This window comes from Mastomys coucha, unplaced genomic scaffold (genome assembly GCF_008632895.1).
Source record: "Mastomys coucha isolate ucsf_1 unplaced genomic scaffold, UCSF_Mcou_1 pScaffold1, whole genome shotgun sequence".
Lineage (NCBI taxonomy): Eukaryota > Metazoa > Chordata > Mammalia > Rodentia > Muridae > Mastomys > Mastomys coucha.
Window position 1 is genome coordinate 65,536,029 of NW_022196891.1, and position 20,527 is coordinate 65,556,555.

The 20,527-nt window shown below is 46.8% G+C and overlaps 1 protein-coding gene across 3 annotated transcripts in view; it reads right to left on the minus strand.

Moving 5' to 3' along the window:
• The window catches only part of Pbx1 (PBX homeobox 1), a 314,214-nt gene that overhangs the window by 91,968 nt on the left and 201,719 nt on the right, over window positions 1–20,527 (minus strand). For all 3 annotated transcript variants that reach the window (XM_031388605.1, XM_031388596.1, XM_031388613.1), the window contains exon 2: window positions 339–583. In XM_031388605.1, the coding sequence (XP_031244465.1) occupies window positions 339–583 (245 nt within the window). The remainder of the gene's footprint in view (window positions 1–338; window positions 584–20,527) is intronic.

A 20,527-nucleotide genomic window follows, 5' to 3' on the forward strand; every position in this document is an offset into this window, starting at 1 on the left:
GCAACTCTGACGATGTTCTGTCTGCTCTAGGGAGAGCCCAAGCCCGGTCTACATTCTTCCAATGTTCTAGAATTCCCAGCCCAGCATATTCCTTACATTGGCCATTCATATTTCTTACAGTCATCATTTACAATGTCATGTTTTTAGTATCTTGCTCTATGTAAGGCCTAGGCTTTCAATAGTTGAGACCAGGGTCTGGAAGAGACTCAAGACTCGAAGCCCTGAAGCCCTGACCTATGGGAAAGGCCCGACCAAGGCACGTTTGCAGGCTGTGAGGCTGTGGTTTGCTTTGCCCTTCCCCGACCACCACAATGCCCAGGCCTTAGGGGTGTGCTTACCTGCTCATACTTCTCCAGCTCTGTGTGGTAGATTTGTCTGATCTGGGAGAGTTTGGCTCTGTAATCGGAATGCTCCACTGAGTTGTCTGAACCTGCACCCCCAGAAGCTGCCGCCGCCGCCGCTGCCGCTGCCGAACCTCCGCCCTTCTCAGGCCCTGCCACCCCTTCTGCTAGCAGCATGTTGTCCAGTCGCATGAGCTGAGGGTCTGTGGGCTCCTCTTCTTGGGCTCCTCGAATACTCAAAACTACAGAAAAAGACAAAGGGGGAAAAAAAAAGGGTTAACACCAGCAACTCAGGAGAATCATTTACCAAACACAAAATACAAGAACCCAACTGCGACCCTCAGATCAAGACGGCTTCCAGATCAAGTGTCATATGGCATTTGGAGAACAGAGGATGGGAGTGTGGAAGGAGACACCTGCTTTGCTCCAAAGAAACTACTCATATGAGGTACCCGGAATAGAAGAACAGGGGGGTTAGGACCAGGAGAAGGGACATGGGGAGTTAGTATGTTATAATGTGTGGGGTTCCTCTTGGGGAAGATGTAAGGAGTGGGCCTATAATTTCAGGATGTAGTGAATCTAGGAGGGTCAGGAGTTCAGGGTCATCATTGTGTCCATGTGTTGGTGCATGTGTGTGAGTGTGTGTGTATATTTGCTCACGAGCATGTGTGTTATATGCCAGCCTGGGCCATCTGAGGCATTGTCTCTACCCACCTCCTAAAGAGATGGATGATGGTAGCGGTCACACAACCACGTGAATTTAGCTAATGCCACTAACCTGCACACTGCAAAATCAACAACATTCTCATTATATGTGTTTTACTACAATCAATGTTAGACTACAAACACTAATTATTAGAGAATGTGATTTGTTTGTTTGTTTTTTTTTTTTTTACTTTAATCTTCAAACTGCCAGGTTTCAAGCAAAAAAGGCATTTCTTTATTTCTTACTTTAGATTTCTGTTTGTGGCTTTTACTCTGTTTAACTTTCTTTGTAATATTGAATTAACTTGTATTGTCAATTCCAAAAAAAAAACTTCAGCAAGATATATCCAGTCCATAGAATTAAATCTTGAGAGTTTTTCCCTGAACTAGCTGAAAGAAAAGAGAGTAGTCTAGAAAAATACAAAGACAAATAGACCCCAGCATAGGGACATGCTGCTTTTAAAACCAAGCTCCATTTACGGTTGGGTGGTAAGCTCTCTGTTTTGTGCAAAGTAAGGGTCTTTGTAAGAAGATATTTTCATAGATTCACCAAACCCTGGGTTCTGGTAGAACAGTTTCCTATCAAAACCGGCGTACTTTTCAGGGAAGCACCACATCTTTGTGGCTGGGGGTAACTTGAACGGAAAGAGAGGGAGTGATTACGCAGGCCAGCTTCCAAGAGAGATGCTTCTGTACCTCTTGCATACAACCTGCCTTATGGTAAACAAACCACTCAACTAAATCCAGTTGTGTCATCAGCCGCCAAGTCTTGTTGACAGAGAACAAGAAGAACATTTTCAATGTTGGAAAAAAAACAACCAACCAACCAACAATAACAAAAAAGGAGAGAATTCTGACAACAGAAGAGGAGGGAAGGGCACTAATAGAGAAGATGGGATCTAGGTCCTAGTGGATGGACAAGAACTCTGAGAGTCAAGACCTTTTTAGGGTACCAAGAGAACAAACCAGCGATAGCTATCTCCCAGTTTAGAGCGCTAAGAAAACAGACCAGAGCTAGCTTCTCCTAGGCAGCCCTCTCTCCTCCAGGGGCTGTAGTGGGGAAAGGTAGGGATGAGCCCAACATAAGAGGATACAGAGATGAGGCCAAACCCTCTTGGGTAATGCCCGTATCACTGCTGGCTGTGCCCACATGCTCCTGGCTCCCAATAGATGATATCCTTGTCACTTCATTCTGAAGGAAATCCCAGTTCCTGGCCCCAAAGAAAAACTACAGTGTGGCTTTCTTCTAACATAGGAGGGATGTCAAAAGTTGGTAGTAAAGGTTATCGAGGGTTCTGTTTGATGAAGACAGATAGGAAAGAAGGATGGAAGGGAAGGCGTAGAGAAGAAAAGAAAGCTATCTACATGCACACCCTAACACTTAGGTATCCATTAGTTTTTCCCTTTCACATCTAAAGTTCTTCCATGTACAAATCGAGTTGATACAGTGGCGATAACTGTACAGTGAAATGATTTTACTGGTATACTTGAAGGGTCCCCCCTCAATGACATCTTATTCTGGTAGGCTCAAAACTGTCTATAGAAACAGCCCTTTGAGTGACTATGGACAGCAGAGCCATGTTCTTCTGTATGTTGAACATTTTTACTCAGATCTACAAAACCCTCTGACGAACTCAACACCAACAAAGGCTCCTTAAGATAGGGACTAGATGGGAACACTACTTCCTGCATGCCAGGCTGTGAAGCACTGAGCGTCTAACCTTCCACACACTGGGCCTCAAAGGTCCGGCTGTCACCACATCCAAAGCAGGTATGAAGGCACCACTTGTAGGGTTTAAAGGTGTGTCTCTTTGCTTGGTGAATTTTAATCACTTTATCAAAAAAGGTATCTATGAGCCCTTCACAAATTTTAAGAAAGAAAATACCTCTGAGCTATTAAAAATGAATACATTGTTTTAGATTGATTACTTAAGATAATTAATCTAATACTGTTCGGAGGCAATATCTGAATCCTCATTCATTCATTCATTCATTCATTCATCTATTACTTCATTCAACAAAGTCTTACTATGCATACCCATGCTAGCCTCAAGCTTGTAAGGCCCCTGTTTGGCCTCTACTGTATGCTAGGATTATAAATATGTCCTACTGTAACCAATCTCTAAATCCAGTCTTCTTAATCAGAGATCCAATATACCTTCTTCAGAAGAAACCATATCAAACTCCCTGGGACTCTGCAGTCTATGGCCTGGCACGCGGCCCATCACTAAGGCATGATGATAGGTATCCCTCATCCTTTCTGATCCATGGCACACAGTCAAAAAGAACATGTTACCCATCAGTCGGTACCTGCCTTCCCAGGCTCTGTGTACTCAAAGCAATGTTAGGTACTACTCTCCTCCAATAGAGCAGGTGCCAAAGATGGCCCCCTAAACTCCTAGCTCTAGGAAAACCAATTGTGAGGAAGAAGAAAGGTAGACCAATTGGTACTCAGAGAGTACGGATCAGGCAAGTGACCGTGAACAGGTTCATACTGCTGGCTCCCATATGCCTGATATTTCCTGAGAATATTCTCTCTTCCTACCCCTCTGGGTTTCAGTGATGCCTGTGCCTTGGTGCTTTTTAACAACCAAGTTCCTCCTTATAGACTCTCCTCAACCTAATGAAGATCTTGCTTGTCCTTGATATTTTTGCTATTTTCAATAAGGCAGGGAACTCCCTCAGGGTGCTGCAGGGGGGGAATGCAGAGGACAATAGTGGCCTATTGTATAATAGGCCTTGCCTACTCAGACTGCAAGTTTCCATGGACAGTGCATTGGGATGCATTTATTCCTTGGTGGGGAAAGATTTACCTAGGTAGAAGTGGGGCGGGCAACAATAAAGGTGCTTAATTTTTACATGGTAAATGCTTTAACTGAATACTCGTTCAAAAGGAAATTGGGTTTGCCTAGACTTATTACAATTGTTTTACAGAAATGTATAGAAAGGTTCTACCAGAGATTTGAAAATAATAGAGTGAAAAGATGCAGAAAGAAGAAGCCCAGAAGGACCCCACCCCCTACACACACACACACACACACACACACACACACACACACACGCACACTGCACCACTTCAATTATACTCTACCCATGAAAGTAAACTACACTGGAAAATGTGCAAGGACCAGATGCAAATAGGGCAACACTTCGTTGTGCTATATATAACACAGGTGATTGTTCTGATGGTCTGGGGGTGCATATGCGTGCTTGGAGAAGGCAGGGAATCTTGCACGTCCTAAGACAAGATTTCAAGGTACTAGTAAAACAACAACAACAACAACAACCACCAGACAAACAAACGAATCCAGGCATTTGGATTCACTGACCCGGAAACTGTTCAGCTAGTCAGTTAAAAAAAAAAAATCACTAGCTTTAAAGAAATAAGCGATATGGCTAACAGAAGTGACGCCTCCTATTTATGGCTTGAAGTCTCCGGGACTCTGGTGAGTTGGAGACAAAATGCGTATTTAAAAGCTCCTTTTTATCTCTCCAGCACCATGCAAGACTCAAATGAACCTTTCACTGGGACACCAGAGATGTTAACACTCATCCTCCAAGATCCAATTTCGACCAGCCGAGCTGTTACCTAATCCAGCAGCCATCACATATGATCAGGTTCCCGCCTCCCTGATGGGTGCCCGGCACCCCCTCCCTCCCTCCCTTCCTTTCCCTCTCCTGCTCAGCAGTTTTCCCTGAAACTGGGCTTTAAAGGTTCCCTATGCCTGTGCATGTTGGTAATACAGGGTCCTAACAGCCCCATTGAACACCAAGCTATTTATCTCTGTTAGGTAATAATTCTTAAAGAAGGAGTTTCCCACCCACAAATCACCCCCCTCCCATTCCAATCAAGACAGAGACCAGTCACGACAGGTAAGTGATTTATCCAGAGGTTGTCACACAGCCTTTAGAAAACACCTGAAGTCACATTGCTGCTATCGCTTGCCCTAGGGTTAATCCCGTGCTAAAACTCCAGAGATAAGGAGACTGTCACAGCCCGGCTGGAGCAGCCCTCACAACTGGCCTCCTGCTGGTCAATCTTTATTTATTTTCTTCACACAAGGAGAAAAACAAACTAAACCCAAAGGCACATTCAAGAGAGCCAGTGGGAGGGCCGTGCAAAGGATTGTTTTGTCCTTGGCCGAGCAACCCTGCTCCAGAGCCGCTCCCAGCTGGTGCCCACTAGAGGGCACTCTCTCCCCACTGAGGACTTGTTTAAAGAAGGGTCCCACCGTCACCAACATCTCCATGGAGCTGGGGAATTGGGATCCGCTTCGATTTGAGCTCCCAAACGTGGGCAGGCAGGGAGGAGGGTGTATTAGCAGAAGGTATTGTTTCAGGCTAGGGAGTGAAACTTGAAACTCGCTCAGCTAGGCAAGATAAAGAGACAGTCGGAGAAGGGACAAGAGGCTTAGGGAAGGCTTGAAGAAGCCTCTTCCTCGTTTCAAGGCACCAAGGCAGAAGCTGAATTTCAGTCTCTGGGACTTGAAAGTAGTTCTATTTTTCCAAGACAAGCTGCCAACCCCAAGGCAGGCAGGCCTTTGAAGCCAGTGGAGAAAGGCGTAATCTGCCCTTGTACTTCTAGAAACTGAAAATGTTCATCCCTTGGGACCCTTTGTGCACACTGAATTGCATCACCGGGTAATAGAAAACATGAGCTCTGCTAGCACACTTACAGATTATAAAGGTAAAGTAACTTAGCTCAGGCTTCTGCCACCAAGACGGGGAGAGCTCCCGGAAGCCAGTGGTGACATGGTGATCTCGCATGGTCTCACGGCTCAGGTATAATGCATCTATCCAGGTCTTTTCAGAGCTCTTGTGTACAGTAGCTAAGTAGGATGTAGGACTATGGCATCTCAGGCATCTGTGCCCCACCCTCCAGTTCTAAGTTGTACAGAGATAACGCGTTTTCTCTCCCATCTCTTCCCATACCCATTTCCAAAACTCAGATCTGGCCTTTCAAATGTGACCATTCTAAACAAGCAATACAATGCTGACATTAAGGCAACGGCTCTCTGTGTGAGGGTGAGCCAACCAAGCACAGGACTGATACCTGTGAAGGGTTCCTCTAAGGCCTGAGAATACACCAACTGTTTTTAGATTTGTAGACTCCCCTAAGCCCCTACTCTACGACCCCGACATTTCAGGCTCTGTTATTTCCTATAGGCACAGTCATTATCCGCAAACTGGTGGACACTTCTCCAGCTGGAAAAGTGACTGTGCTATGAACTGATCCTTCTAAACCGTGTCAGGACCCACATCTTAACATTCCTTAGTAGTCTGAAGCTTGGGGGTTGTACTTCTGGGCGCTCTTCCCTCCCAGTTCTCAAGCCTCTTCCATCTTTGATGGAAAAGCTGTCTTGGCGAGTTATTTTAAAGTGTCGTCTATCAAGTAAATGGAAATGATTAACCATTTGATTTCCCCAGTTTCCCAATCCAGCATTCCAGGCAGCTGCCAGACAACAGTTGACGGATAGGCTCCAGAGAGCCCAGTACTGATGGAACTCAGACCTTAGAGGACTAAGCGGGAATCTTCCTGGCTGCTGGTATAGAGCGGCCTCTTCAGAGGGTTCTAGGGCACAGAATGTGTAGGTCTGGCAATCACTCGGATGCTCAGTATTGTCCCCTTAGAATCACACAGGGCTTTGTTCGGGTCAAAAGTCTCCTAAAAGTGCCACCATTCGGTGTGAAGGCAAGATACCTTGCAATCCTTGCCATATTTTTTTCTTGGCTCGTTCATAAGCAGGTACACATAAGCAGCGTGTGATACCAGAAAAGGACTTGTAAACTTCCTTCCAACAACGAGACAGTAAGATCTTCAAGTGTTTCAGTTCAAGCGTATTTTACAGGCTGTTTCATACGGTATCATGGCTGTGCTGATTTTCAAAGGGTGCTCTAGCCAGGAACTGGAAAATGCACTCATTTCTTCCCACTTGGCTCAGAGCCACAGCACGTGAAGCTGTGGGTGAAGTTTTAAGGCAGGAGATGAAAACAAAAATACAGAACACTCTTGGGATGGTTTTCCTATTTTGAGCGTTTATGTTTACGGGTTTATTCCTCTAGAGACATACCAAGTTTTTCTTGTCTTTTCTCTGGGCTAGCTTTCAGCCCTTACTGGTCACAGGACTTGTACTTCTCAGGGGATGTACGGGCATGGATCCCATTCACACGTTCCTTGCTTGGCACACTGAGTCTCCCTGGGCCAGCTGGCAGGGAGAAAGCTAATGCACTGGGCAACAGGCGCCTGCATTTCTGGATGGGTGCCGGCTGCCTGAGTGACGGACTTATAGATCTTAATAGCTAAAGCTTATATCGTGGCTCAGGAAACCCCCCTTTGTCCCAAGAAAAGCTGTAGAGGTTGGGGGTTGGGGCATGACTTCATACTGCCTCTGCCCTCAGATCTATGTACTTGAAACATCTGAGGAGAGGGAATGAGGCACGGGAGAGGGTCAGGGTAGGGTGTGTAAGGCCTGGACTGCACATGGGAACTCATGATGCGGGAAACCATTTCCTACTTAGTTGTACACAAGAAGCATGGGAAATGTGGAGCCGGCGGCTGGAGGGTACTGCGGCACTCCACAGAGAGGAAGCCATCTTTCTACATCAGCATCTCCTACACCGAGTCACTACTGAAGGCAGGAGGAGTTCCTGAATGCTTTCTTGCCTTCAGCTGAAAATGTGTTTGCGGTTTAAAGTCTTCATAAGATGCCCAGAACATTGCCTGGCTCTTGCTAGGGCACGATACACTCCCCAATCTCACCACCAAGTTCTAAGAGCCATGGGTATAGAAGTGTACATGCAGGTTTCTCTTCCCTCAGGTCTCTAACATGGCATAAGGATCCATGAGGAAAAGTACACTGAGATAGAAGGGGGCTATCTCCATGCTAACCCACATTCCAGACTCTCACCGTGTGACTTTGCCTCTTAGTTTTAGTTTCCTCATCAACAAATAAGTAGTAATAATACTAATTGGCCACCATTCTGATTATGAATAAAATAAGGTTATTATTGTTTTTGTTTATGATTTTTTTTTTTGAGACAGAGTCCCTCTACATAGCCCTGGCTATCCTGGAACTCACTATGTAGTTCAGGAGGACCTTGAATTCACCTCTGTCTGGGATTAAAGACATATTATCACCTCACCCAATGCATGATTATGATTTACTAAAGCATAATCCAGTGTTTGGTACAAGGAGGGATCTTTTGAGGCGCAGACCTGTTATTACATCAGTCCCGAGGAGCAGCCTGGAGGCTCAGAGGGTCAGTATCACCCTCAGCTACAAAGCAAGGAGGAGGCTCCCCTGCACTGCGTGAGACGCTGTGGGCTGATGCGCTGGTAAAGAACCAGAAGAGACAGACTTCGAGTCTGGTGTCTGGTTCCTGCATAAGCCAGTGAGCTCGCCCACATACACGGGCACAGGCAAATACATTCACATACGACTCGTGTGCTCCTGAACAACACCTGGTTGGTGACAACTTCATGTCCCACAAACCAATCATTCTTCATTGCATGAGACAGATTCCAATACGGTATCTGCATTTTCTCCCCCTTCCCTGTTGCTTAGGCTCCATGTTACTATTTTCCTACACACTGTAAGGTCCCCATAGCCTTAAAAATCTTGTGTTTTACTTATTTGAGGAGGAGGAGGAGGAGAAGTGGACCACCTTGGGTGCCGTCCACCAGTTTTTCTTTTCTCTGTTGCCTTCAGACTTGCCGATTGGTCTAAACTGAGCGCGGGAGATGCCATGGGCCTCTATCCACCTAGCTCCTCCTCCTCAGTAGGCCTAGGTTTTGTGTGTCTGCTTTTCATATAAACTCTCCAGACTGAATTCTCCTTGAGCCAGGAAGCAGTTGAGCCCTCCCAGGCTGCCAGGGCTCACACTGGATGCCTCCGCCACTCTGAAAGGCTAGGAGACCCTCGGGAACTGTTCAACTCGGAAGTAACCTCACCTTATGTCAGACAAGCTAGCCTGGAAGTCTCTCCTTTAGTGGTTGCTTTCGAAGTTCCATTAAAAATACATAAATTCTAGTTAGAAGCGAGCAAAGACTCTATTCATATCCCGAAGTTTAGGAAAGCAGGCTTCAGTTTGAAATTTGGATAGGATTCAGCGCTCACAGTCACGCTCCTCAGCTAGGGCATGGAGAAACTCCATATTTAAAACATTAAAACCAGTTACCAGTTGCTGGGCGTGTAACATGTACGGTCTCACCTTATGGATGTCAATGCTTAGGATAACAAATATCTGCCTCAAGCCAACAAAACTTTCAATATTCACAAACTAAATAGTGCAGAGATAGTTTTCACTCTAACTTTCCTTTGTTTTCTTTCTTTTGTTTTTGTTTTTCGAGGCAGGATTTCTCTGGGTAGCCCTGGCTGTCCTGGAACTCTGTAGAACAGGCTGGCCTCGAACTCAGAAATCCGCCTGCCTCTGCCTCCCAAGTGCTGAGATTAAAGGTGTGCGCCACCACTGCCCGGCTCACTCTAACTCGTGTCGTCAGCACTAAGTTGCTTAGTTGCTTTTTGTTTTTGTGGGACTAGGGGTTGTACCTAGAGCCCCCTGCATGCTACTAAGCAAGGACTCTACACGTTATGTATTACCCAGCTTTGAAGTAAGTTTAACATAAAAGTCATCATGTTCTCAAATGAATCTTTCCAAGTTTTTTTTCCCATCGATAACCCGAGGCCAGCTTCCTTTACAATAGAGTTGGCTGACATGGAGAGAGGTTCACAGACCCCATTTGCCAACTTCTCTGGCAACCTAGTCCTAATACAATCTGCGTATCAATTGCCTAGGTGGTAGAAGACAAGACACACACTGTGGTACTTCCTCACTTGCTGGAGGATGTTGCTTCCCCTTTCAGCAAGATGGAAATGCAAACCTCTGCAGGTGACAGCCAAGAAGAGGTGGGAAGACCAAGGACAGAGAAGGGGTTGGTGTCAGGATCTGGAGACAGGTGCTGCACTCTAGCTGCTTCCATCCCTTCTGCTCATTGGCCTGTATCCTATCACCTGTCTCTTCCTGTCCATCAGACCTGTGACCTCACGGAAGAAGAGAACAGAAGCCAAAGTGCAGGAGAGAAACGAAGAGCCCATTTTTGCTCGTAGAAAGCAAAGAGAAGGGACTTCTTCGGGCTTATGACAACCATCATCACCTCAACCCCCACCGAGGGCCACAGAGCATCCTTTGTAAATATGCCTGAGGAGGCGTGACTGTTAGGATAGGACCTGGACAAGAGACCACCTTGAAACGGACCAGACTGGAAGGTTGGCACAGAGGTGAGAATAAGGCCTGATCTGCCTGGCACAAAGATGCGGGGAAGGCCTGCTCTGCTTGTTTCAACTTTGACAACTTGATTTTTAACCCAGCGAGTACAGCAGCCTGGAAGAAGGTAACTTTGTAGCTTTCCGACCAGCTCATACACCACGTGATGAGTCCCAACCAATGAGTGGTAAAAGGAAGGAGGGGTGGGACTCTTTGGGAACTTCTTGAAAAGGGAAAACCCTCTTCTTGGGGCTTTCTCCTTTTTCTTCTAGTGATGACACCCTAGCCGTCTCCTTCCACCATGAGGTAGTCCCGGCACTGGAAGTTGCACCCAGGAGGCTGCATAGAAGAGACAGACGTGCTTGGACTCGGGAGGTCAGCTTGGGCTCTCTCGCCTCTGGAGAGTAAGAGAATAATAAAGCTACGTTTTGTTTGAGCCACGTTTTGGAATTTTCCAGAGTTTTGTTTACTTTCGGCAGCTTAATTAATTCAAGCTGATACGAACTGTTAAGAGGATAGGAATCTAGAGAAGCAGAGGGATTTCACGTTGGTTAGAGGGTTACAGGAAATTAGAAAGAGGCAGATTTAGGGGCAGCTCACAGCAAAAGGCAAGCGGTGACAGGAAAACTGTCTCCTACACAGACTTTAGAAAGGGGCTGGGCCACTAGGGGGCCTCTCCTGGATTCCATCAGGGTGGAGGGAAGGTTGGAGAAGCCAGAAGTCTTGGTGAGTGGACCTGGGAGGTAGAAGTTTCCTGGCTAGGGTAAAGTAGTCTAAGAGTCGTGGCCTTGACCAGGAATGCAGGGCAGGGAGAGGAGGCTCTACCCAGAAACCTGCTAAGGGGGCTTTGCTCCCTCCAACATGAAGACATGATTCTACCATGCACAATGGAAAGTGAAACTCAACTGACCATACAGCTGGAGGCAAACAGAAGAGATATAGCAACAGAAGGAGACGTCCTAACGTTATTTTAGACCAAGAGCTGGAAACCTACCTACAAGTATACAGCTGATGCTTCACAACACAACAGTCAAATGAGGGTTGGAGCCAAAGCTGCCTACAGAACAGGTCAGGTGCAGAGGACTGGGAGGGAGGTCCCAGGCTGTTCTCCTTACAGAAGGAGCTGCTGCCATTCGTTATGACACCCACATCGCTGCAGCTAGGCACCCTGGGTTTGTGCACATACACATTAACTTTCTATTTTCTAAATCAGCATACACCTGTCATCTCAAGACACTCATCTCAAGGAGACGGTGGGTACAGTCCTTAACCCATCTCGAAAAGCCACCCACTCCCCAACGTTCATTGCTAACAAGTCACCAATGCTATGCCATCCTCCATACAGGGGAGACGGAACACAAGCACAGAGACAGGAGCCTTTTTTCCTGCTCCTCAGAACTCCAGCATTCTCCAGAAGCCCCCAGTCACTGAGGATCAAAGATCAGCTAGGAAGACAGAAAGTGACAGACATACAGACACACACACACATGAGCTGAGGAGCCCTGGTGGTGGTGGTGGTGGGTGGGATATGAGCGTGGCATTAGGGAACTGGAGCTCTTGGTTGCAAAGCACACCTGTCACTTGTTTATTCTCTGCGTAAAAGAGACAAACATCTCATAGAGACCAAGGAAGCTGGCTTACTGCCTTTAGGAGAGAGCGATGATTCTGTCTCAGTAGGTTATCCATCAGCTGTCTTTCTTATTCCAGAACCTGGGGACTCAGCCCACCTGGGTCTTCCTGGGCTCTCCTCCATGGTGCCTCTCCCTCTCCTCCCAACCCAACTAAGTGTCTGAATCATGAACCCAAGGACACCTGCTGGCCAAGTGGGTGGCATTTATCCTGAAGATGCGCAGGCATTTATGTTCTATCCTGAGCAGGCCTCCTCAAACGCCCGAATCTGGTTTCCAGGGGACATTTTAAAGGAGAAGTAGATTTCAAGCAAATGATTGCAACTTATCGAAAATAATGTGCTACTTAGCGTCTGCAGCAGACATCCTGGCAGGCAGCGAGGGGAAGCAGCGCCGGAGCAGATGGGCGTGATTAGGCTCAGATTTTCAGATGGGTTTTCTGTTGTTGCTGCCTCTGCTGGTTTCTGCACACTTGTGACATCCATCGGAAACTCAGGGAAAGCGCCCACTCCCCCCCTCTGTGCCCTGAGATACAGTTCCCTACCTTCACACGGTCCCTAGAAGCACCCACCCTGAGGATACAGTGGACATCATGATCGTCATCAAAGTATGGTCGTCTCACAAGGCTCAGGCCAAAATACAGGCAAGAGCTAGCGGAGAGATGGGCAAGGCACTGGCTTTGTTTCCATTAAAGATTGACCTTGCTGGGGCTGGGCCTTAACTTACTTTCGTTCCTACCATATTTCCCCCAAAGAAGTGTCTTGTGTTCTCATTCACCTAGTGAGCCGACATCTCCCTAAACATATAACAGTGGCTTCAAAAGTTCAAGAACATTTCAATCAGACTCCACCCCCAGACTGGCTTACGAAGCACCTTGGGGTGGCGGGCACTTCATGAGCCTCTCTGGACTCAAGGAGAGCCAAGCCAATAGCAATCTGTCCCTGTTACACACACACACACACACACACACACACACACACACACACACACTTTTTTGATAGGTGTATGTGTGTGTTTGGGTGTGGGTGTGGGTGTGCGCGCGCAGTGTTCATATGTGTAGTGTATGTGCATGTGTGTACCTGCATGGAAAAACGCAGACAACTGGCTCTATCCCTCTCTGCCTTATTCATTTAGAACCTGGAACCGGCCTCACAGCCAGCAGGGCACAGCTGTCCTCCGGATGCCATCTGTACACTCTTGTGGGTACAGGGATGTGCCGTTACACTCGAGTTCTCATGTCCACACTGGGAACGTGAACTCAAGCTCTCGAGCTTATGCAGGAAGTTCCCAATAGCACTGAGAGAAGACATCACTGTAGCCAGGAAACTTGGGCAAGGGCTGGAATTTTTGGGCAGATAGCCATTTCAGAAGGCAAATTCGCTTCTCCTTTTTCTACGTTGCTGCTTAGTGATGTAGCTAGCCCTGCACTTGACCACAGGCAGGCCATGCCCCTTCTGTCTAGAGTCATCCTCCCGGATCAGTTAAAATAAAGTTGTTTTTTGGGACAAGGTCTGATGTAAAGCAGGCTGGCATCAAACTCACTATGCAGAGGAAGATGATAAACTCTTCATTCTCCTGTCTCTGTCTCCCATTCTGCAAGGGCCGAGATGACAGGGGCACATCACCAGACCCACCTCAAGATAGAACTTTCTTGGCTTTAGCAGAATGCTCGGCATGATTTCACAGACAGAGCTACTCCTCCAAACACCTGGGTGATCACGCCAGCAGACACCTCACTAAGGATCTAGTCTCACATGACCCATGCCTCAGAGAGAGAGACTGGAAGAGAAGAAATCTTGGGGGGAGGAGCGAGAGGACAGTGACAGAACCGAAGCATCCCTGATGACGCTTGTGTGGGAATTAAACTTTTCCTATCAGCTTGTCAACATTTAGCACATGTGCTGGAATGCTCTGTAGATGCTATGGGAGACTAGCCCCGTTATCCTGAGACGGGACCTGAAATGCACAGGAGTCAGAATGGTGGAAGCACGCAGGGCTGTCTCTGTAAGTAACTTGCATTGGGGCTCCTCTCCCCTCGCCTCGTGGCACAGCTGCCTTCAGTGGTGCCCAGTGGTGGAGTAGGCAATCAGACATTAAGTGGTAGCCTGCAATTTTCACAGGACAGGGGTCAATGTTGGCTTCTCTGCTGCCTTTTACAGAAGTTCTGCCAGTTCTTCCTAAAGGAGCCTACACACCAGTAAAGCGGCTAACATTTGCACGGCTTCAAAAATGCCCCCTTTTCTGTCCCGAGAGAAGCAGAAAACTCACAGAATACTTTGCCTACACCACACCCCCAAAGGTTTTGGCAAGGTTCTTTGGAAAGGTGAATTTGCCTTTGCTTTCAATGTGCCAGGTGACAGAGAGGTGGATGCTACTGATAAAGGACGGTGGTGACCAGCTGGTACTGCCCCTTGGATTTCGGATCAGCATCACCCACTGGGATGATCTTCCAGTTCCTGGCTCTCTTTCCACTTTACAAACCAGAACTTCATCACCACCTTTCTGCCAAGATGACCCATGAGCCCTCAGAAACAGTACAGAGAACGGCACCTTGAAGGCTCTAAGGAAAGAAAGGCCTAGCCATTGTGTCAAGATCTTACAATGTTTGTAGAAAAAAAAAAAATAATCCTACCTACAGAAAAGTTAAAATGATACCAACCACCTCATCTTTGACAGTGACCTCTAAATGGGCACCCGAGCCATGGCAACATTAGAAAATAAACCAGCTAGCTTGAGATTCATGGAAGAATTCATAAAGGGTAAAAGTGACTCTTCCTCCTGTTCCAGCCAGAATCCCAAGAGACAGAGACCTAAAGAAAGACCTAGAGATGTCTATGTTAGGCAAATGAATAATAAGTTTTGGCTTTAAAATGGGATCACCATGACAAGAGGCAGAGCAGAGAGTTGTCCTGAAGTTAAGAGGCAGGAAGGCAAGAAAAAGCAGAGATAGACAGTGATGCCTAGAGAACAAGAAACAGGTATTTCTTTAATTCTTCCCTCTCTGCAGGCCGCCTCCATGGTCCTGTGTTTGGCCGACCTCTAGGTTCCAGAAACCTGAGGTAGGTGCCCGTGTCCTGGGACTAGCTACTCAGTTTAGCTCCATGAAATGAAGCCCTGTCGTTCATCTCATGAATTCTTACAGGGATTCCTGGGACTATTTCAAAGATGCTAAAGGAAATGTCAAGGAACAGTTTCCCCACTTATTTTTCTGACTGCTAAGCATTTTCTCAATTGATGTGGAGAATAAAAGATGCCTACTACCTGAGGTTGGCGGCCCACCTTCTCCTCTCTCCTTTCCTGCCTCCCTCTATCCCTCCCTTCTCTCCCTCTCTGAATATACACAATGCACTCAGAGTGCACACAAATGCAAGACCACGGATCCCACACAGCCGTCCAGTCAAGTCTTAAACAATAGCCCAGATGTCAAAGTTATAGCTCCCATCCATAAGGACAGACACACTGAACTCATGGATTCATTAATTCTTCACAATGAAAGAAGAGAAGCTTAATCTTTAATACGTTAAAGACCGTCCAGTGCTAAAATTAGGTTTAAAACTTTGTAGTCACTTTTATGGCTTTGTTTTGTTGTATTAAATTCAGTGTGGTTCCTTTCGGGTTCTTCTTCCAACTACAAATTAGTTTAAGTTTACAAGGAGAAGAAACCCCTGTGGGTAGAATTCATCCATTTGAAGAATATGCTGATCTGGAAGGAGCTATGATTTCCCTAGAAATCAAAGATCAAAGTTACAGAGAGGAAAACATTTAAGGAGGTAAAGAGGACTTGGGGGGGGGGGAGGGCTTCTTAGGGGAGGGAGACACAATAATTCACAGACTGTTTTTGGATCGAGAAGCATGACGGGGACACATGTCCCCGTGTTGGGAGCAGAGCATTGTACCATGTCCCTTCTGCACCATGCCTTAGCACCTGCTTCTGCAGAGGTGACCATGTGCCCTTTATGCCCAAGCCACAGCCAGGCTCTTGGGGACTGGCATTCTCTGCCTTGCAGAAAGGAAGGTGGGAAAGGAAGATGAGAGGGAACCCCGCTTGGGTGAACTGTGCCTAATGCCTAGTAATTTATAGCAATTCACTCCTGGGCCCCTTCCTTTATGAAATATACTTAATTTGTTTACCAATTAAACTAAAAAAAAAAAATCACCTTTGGGGGTAGGCTGCTTGCTAAGTTGGTAAAGTGCTTGAAAGTGCTTGCTTTATGACCAAGAAGACCCTACCTAGTTCAATCCTTAAGGATCCACATTAGGAGGAGCGGGTGGGGCAGGGGAACAGGAGGAGGAAGAATCAGGCATGGTGGCACACTCTCGTAATCTCAGCCCTGGAAAGGTAAGTAGAGGCAGGTGAGTCCCTAGAGGCGTTCTGGCTGGTGAGCCTAGCCTAACTGATAGTTATAGACCCTGACTTAAAAACAACAACAACAATGCCCGGTGGTGGTGGCGCTCGCCTTTAATCCCAGCACTTGGGAGGCAGAGGCAGGTGGATTTCTGAGTTTGACGCCAGCCAGGTCTACAGAGTGAGTTCCAGGACAGCCAAGGCCACACAGAGAAACCCTGTCTTGAAAAACCACCCCCCCCAAAAAAACCCAACCAACCAAACAAACAAACAAAAAACCCCAAAATAACAACAGCAGCAACAACAAAGGTGAAGACAGTAGAGGAAGGGAATGTTCGTGAGAAATGACATCGAATAACATCCAAGATGGTGCTTTGGCCTCCACATGCATATGTGTGCTACATAAACACGCACACAAATCATTCCCTTGAGTGAGAACCTTTTCCTAGACAGATACTGAGGGTCCACAAATGCAAAGACTAAAGAAAGGTATTCCTAGGAGCTAGAGAGATGGCTCGGTGGTTAAGCACACTGACTGTTCTTCCAGGTCCCAAATTCAATTTCCAGCAACCACATGGTGGCTCACAACCATCTGTAATGAGATCTGATGCCCTCTTCTGGTGTGTCTGAGGATAGCAACAGTGTACTCATATACATGAAGTAAATAAATAAATCTTAAAAAGAAAAGAAAAGAAGAGAAAAAGAATTTTAAAAAAAAGGTATTCCTGAGAGGGATAAATGATGACCTGGGAAAGGCAGATCAATCCAATTATTGTTAGAATGCAGCTCATAGAATGTAGTGCAGTGGGTGAAGTTGCCTCATCCAATCATCTCACAGCTAAGAAAGGCACCATTCATCACAATGCCATACTCCAGAACAGGCTGCCACAAGTCCAGAGAAGCCAACAGAACCCAGCACACGATGATGCAGAGCTTGACAGAGGCCAGCTGCTGGAGATCCCTGGCAACAACTCGCCATCCACTTATCCTTGCATCCCTTAACCTAGCATTTCAATAGCAAAGAGCCACAAGTGAGCAGAATCTTGGGGTTGCATCTGGGGATGAGGTACCCCACGTAGAGATGAGAATCCTGGGTACAGTAGGCAGGACTCAGATCAAACTCGCTTCTCAGACAGGTATCCCCAACGCACTTCCTCTTCATGGACAAGCGAGGGCTAGAGAGTGTTGCACACAAGCGGCGAGCCACCCACCAGACCAGTGGTGGGCTGGCAAAGTGGTTTCCAGGCTTCTGAGGCCTCAGAGCAGACTTCTTTGCATGTGAGAAAACATTCACTCAGTCTAGGCAGACATTTTCCCCCTGTGGTTGGGCTGGCTGGAGTCTGTGGCTGACAAGTTCACCACACACTCAACTTGACCCACCATAGGCCTTGCTAATTCGGCTCTCAAAGTGCCTTGCAAACCTCATCAGGGGCTGCCAAGTGTGGGGCAGTGGTCTTTGCAAAAGGCTCCGGAGGTAGAATCTCAGCCTTTGAATAGCTGGCTCCTTTGATTCATAGGGAAGCAAATATTTAAGCTTCTGGCAGACAGACAGAAAAAAAAAAAAGAGTAGTTGCCACAAACACTCCATTCCTTAACCATCCCAAGCCACGTTGAAGCCACACGCCCTGACCCCAAAGGGAGCTTCCTCAGCATGGTGATGCCCAGATCCCAACCAGCAATAATTCTACATATAAACAACTCTTGCTAGGCATGAAGCACACACCAGACAGTAATCAGCTTATCTAATAGAACAGGCCTCTTTTCCTACCACGGAGGAGGATTAGAAGGCTTGAATTACAACCGTGAAGTGTAATCAAGCCCGGATCGACACTGGCAAAGGATACTGTATATTCCTGCTGGGCCGAGAGTTGTTGGCGCAACATGGTGTACCTACAGGGGATGAACAGGAAATGCTTGCCATGGTAATTATGCCGGGAGGTAGCAATTGAGAAGTGAGGAAAAGCAAGTGTTATGGGAGTAAAACGAGGTGGCAGCTGATGCCCACTCCCTAGACTCCTTCCAGACTTTGGAAGGTCTTGCAGTTACTGTGTTCGAGCAGATTTTTCTTGCCCATTATAAACAGAATATTCCCCTAAGCCATAGCAAAGGAGGGACAGATACTCCTCCCTCACTCAATCATGGAAACATCTGCAGTGTGGTCTGTAGAGTGGAACCCACAGCCAACCGTGGTGATGTCTACAGTATGATGACGACTGACTCACAAGGAGTTACAAAGGAATGGGGACCGGGGTTCCGAGATCAGAAAATAAAACTGGTAAATCTCTTCTTCGCCAATCCCCCAAACCAAAGCACATGGCACATGCCTTTTCTATCTCCCAGATGGAAGCATCCCATCTCACTTGAGATTCTGGGCTCTCACACTATGTTTGGGGTAGGAGTTCTTTACTCAGCAAATTCCCTGACAGCACTCAGTATGGCTTCTGAAGTGGTTCTAAATGGCCTCCCGGATGCTTAAGAAAGGAAACGTTATCATATCCCTGTTATTTGCTTATACATTTTTAAACCAACCTCTTCAGAACAGCTGCCCATCCTCTAAAACAAAGAAGATCTTGTCTTGCTCTCCTAATGATAAAGCAGTCATCCCCTTTCAGACATTCCACATCTCTCGTCATCTATTCTGTTCTCCTATTTATATCTAAAGATCACAGAATCCTCCCAAGGAAGTGGATGGGACAACGTGGGTGTCTTAGCGCTCCCTAAGTGTGACTCTTTGAGTGGAAATTTGGTGCTCATGTTCCCATGCGGTCCCCACCACACCTGCACATCTTAAGTCAAATCTTTCTTTAACCATTTTTTTTTTCTCCAACACCTGCTCTTTAGGACCCTTCCAATATATGACATTTATTTATTTATGAGACAAGGTCTCTTCAATATACCAGGCTGGCCTCGAACTTTCTATGCAGCCCAATATGACCTTGAACTTCTGATCTACCTGCTTCCCCTTGAATGCTGGGATTACAAGTGAGTTCTACCAAGCCTAGTGGTGCTAAGGACAGAATCCAGAGCTGCATGCATGTCAGGTAAGTACTCTACCAAGAGCTCCAGGCCAGTCCCCAACAGGTAGCTCCTTCCCATACACTCAAAAGGGCAAGTGACTAGAGTGGCTGTGTACCACTCCACTAGAGATAGTCCACGATCAAAAAAAAGAGCCATGACTACCAAGGCATCCCTTCTGATGATATGCCACAGCCGTTTGCCCTGCTAGTGACAAGCTACCTCTCAAGAGCTCATTCCCATAGCTCCAACTCCCCACAGAGTACTCTCCATACTTAAACAGCATGGACGTACCACACTGTGAGTGTGAACTCCAGGGCCTTTAGTGGGGATACAGAAGTTCAAGCTATCACATCCAAACAGTTGATATTAAACTTTTAAACAACTGAGTCAAGTCTAGTCTTCTTGAGGGCACAGATGAAGATGTATCCTGAGACTGTTATAGCCACGAGAAGGAAGTTGAGGAGAGCACGTCAGGGTGCAACCTCCAGGTAGCAGAAGACAAAAACAAACAAACAACTATACAGGATCAAGAAGCCCTGTGTGCGTAGTTGACTGCAGGTGACACAGGATGCTCAACTGAAGAAGAAGAGTTTATTCCAGGAGTGTCATAGTACAGCAGGAACCTCAAAACTCATTTTAAACTGCAACTCAATAACTCCAGCGTCAAAATTACATCATCATCATCATAGGCTTGGTGGGTATGAGAGCTCTTAAAAAGCCACAGAACGTGAAAAGGAGCCAAGAGCAACCAAGAACTGCCTTCATAATAAGTTAAACTAATCTGGCCATGCAATGGCTTTGAGATGGAGAGTGGGCTAAGGCTGGTGCTCAGAACTAGATGGGATCATGTCTGAGAAATCAGATCCTGCCTGGGAGACACTTCCTGGTCCTGAGCCAGCAAGCAGCTCCTTCTTCTGATGGGCTTAACCTCTTATCATCATCCTGGCACTCTGTGTGTGTGTGTGTGTGTGTGTGTGTGTGTGTGTGTGTGTGTGTCTGTCTGTCTGTCTGTCTGTCTGTCTGTCTGTCTGTCTGTCTGTCTTTGTGTCTGTGTGTGTGCTTGCTCAGACCACTAACCAGCCATGGTGGGCATCACAGAGCCTTGCGTTTCAGGCTTTAGTCAATTATGTCTACACAAAAGCATTTGGGCAAGGCTACAAAACTCCCCCACCATGCCATCTCTTCTGAAACTTTAGCTATGTGGTCCAGGGAGTGAACTCAACTGC